This window comes from Poromitra crassiceps (assembly GCF_964638095.1).
Source record: "Poromitra crassiceps genome assembly, chromosome: 3".
NCBI lineage: Eukaryota > Metazoa > Chordata > Actinopteri > Beryciformes > Melamphaidae > Poromitra > Poromitra crassiceps.
The window spans coordinates 84,905,749-84,908,248 of NC_139625.1; the positions used below are offsets into that span (position 1 = coordinate 84,905,749).

General features: G+C 44.9%; 1 protein-coding gene across 1 annotated transcript in view; it reads left to right on the forward strand.

Annotated features, from left to right (window-relative positions):
- The window catches only part of heatr5a (HEAT repeat containing 5a), a gene marked incomplete at its 5' end in the record, with an annotated part of 78,001 nt that overhangs the window by 60,205 nt on the left and 15,296 nt on the right, over positions 1–2,500 (forward strand). The window contains one exon of the mRNA XM_083633199.1: positions 2,084–2,231. Coding sequence (XP_083489325.1) covers positions 2,084–2,231 — 148 coding nt within the window. The remainder of the gene's footprint in view (positions 1–2,083; positions 2,232–2,500) is intronic.

Here is a 2,500-nt window from a genome sequence, read left to right on the forward strand (position 1 = left end):
AAGCTGAATGCTTTCTGCAAAGCCCGACACCAACTAACGTTACGGGGTTAAATGCGGGGTTAAATGCGGGGTTAACAGCCTTTCTTTTGCAAAGATGACATTAGCCCGCATCTATTCTTGTACAAAACATCATTTTCTGCGAAGTATTAGTAAAGTTATAAGCGAAGATCGATTCACAAGGATCTGACAGCTGTCTCCGCCATTTTTTTTTTCTACGTTGTCATTTGAGGTAAGCCTTATTATTACTCTCTTAGTAAGAGAGTTGCCATGGCAACCAATAACCCATGGCCATGGGTTATTGAACTCGGTTACTGGAATTATACAATGGCTGTGAACCAATCAGATTGCTTGATTTGAGAGAGCCGTTTTATAACAGTTAATATATTTGTTAATAATTATGGCACTTTATGAAGTTTTAATAGTTTTAGTAGACAAACGTTACAAGTAGACCCCCAATATGCAATCGGTTTATCAAAATAACGCCAATTTTGACATCTCATTTTGGAGGACCAGAGACCACGCACCCCACCGACCATCTCAGCTGATGTAAGCCGACTCCAGACTGCTCTCAGGCGGATGACAGACCCTCTGCGTACGGGGGTAATGATCCAAGGAAACGTCACGTTATGTTTGATTTGCGGGTTTTCAGGCGTGCGTGCCAGCTGATTTAAAAAACGAGTCTAGATGCAGCTATGTGTGGGGAAAGATAAAAAATAAAACAAAATCCTATTGCTACATACCAGTCCCACATATTAATGCAAAGTCTAACCTGCACCATGCTCTTTAACACCACATGTGTACATGAGGGTTTGTACCAGGGTTTTCTGTGTATCTAAATGGCTATTATTATCTTGTTAAAGCTTAGCACATTGACTGCCAAGATGGTCCAGCGTCCAGCAGTTAATGGACAGCACAGCCAGATTTGAGCTATCTTGAATTCCATGCTGGGTAACGTTATTCCCAGAATCTGGTTTAGGAAAAGCCTTTTTTGAAGAATATAGCCAGCGATACTGAGCGGCCGCTAGCTAATGTTAGTGATGCTGGCACTAACTAGTAATGCTAATGCTATCACTTATTAACTAGCACAACTATTGTCTGCTGCTGTTGAATGTAGCTTTGTCTCCCGGGTACAAAACCATCATCTGACACATTTTGATCCCAGTTGTTTATGGGACTTGTCATGGCTTATTAGCTAGGCAGATAGCTAGCTTCAGGCTACAGGCAGCACTGTCTCACGCTGGCAGATAGCTAGCTTCAGGCTACAGGCAGCACTGTCTCACGCTGGCAGATAGCTAGCTTCAGGCTACAGGCAGCACTGTCTCACGCTGTCAGATAGCTAGCTTCAGGCTACAGGCAGCACTGTCTCACGCTGTCAGATAGCTAGCTTCAGGCTACAGGCAGCACTGTCTCAGGCTGTCAGAGAGCTAGCTTCATGCTACAGGCAGCACTGTCTCACGCTGTCAGATAGCTAGCTTCAGGCTACAGGCAGCACTGTCTCACGCTGTCAGAGAGCTAGCTTCAGGCTACAGGCAGCACTGTCTCACGCTGTCAGATAGCTAGCTTCAGGCTACAGGCAGCACTGTCTCACGCTGTCAGAGAGCTAGCTGCAGGCTACAGGCAGCACTGTCTCACACTGGCAGATAGCTAGCTTCAGGCTACAGGCAGCACTGTCTCAGGCTGGCTAGTGTTAGACTTATAAAAAGTATAAGATTGTCACATTTTCAATGACGTTCGGCTTGCAATGACAGGGAATATCTTATCTGTCCGTATAGACGTCACACTGGCAAATATCTGATTCATATCAGATTTGTTTCCACATGTGATTGAGGCTCAAAACAGATCTGAGAATAATATGTGATGATTCCATGTGCTTCTTTCCTGTCTACACGTTCATAATACATTTCCGATTTGTGCCACATAAAATGCCGCAAAATAGTACATAGAGGTCACGTGGAGGCTGGGTTTACCCAGGCTAGGTCACTCCTACCAGGCAGTCTAAACACAGCCTTAAATCACATCAATAAGAAGACTGAGTCCTCTGTCTCTCCGCCCTTCCTCTGCAAACCCCCCACCCCCACCCCAGTCCCTGTGTGTGGAGCTACTGAGCGTGCTCCACAGGCTGATGGTGACCAGAGAGTCTGCAGACGTCCAGCTGGCCGTGTTGGCTCTGGTCCAACAGATCATCCACGCCGCACAGGAGCACGTGACGGAGAAACGCCACAGTGCTGAAGGTCCACACACACACACACACACACACACACACACAAAAGTTTTTGAACTCGAGAACCAAGCAATTAATCGATAAAAAAAAATCAATGTGATATTTAGATTTTTCTTGTCTGGGATTAAACATCAGTTTCAAGAACTCAGAATCTGCAGGTAATTTGTTCAGAGAGAGTTTGGTGCAAACTGGAAACCTTCATCAGATCCAAACTTAGTAAATCTGCTCACTCACATCTTGTTTTTAAAGGTCCTAGAAACTAAATTCAGAGTTTTGTTT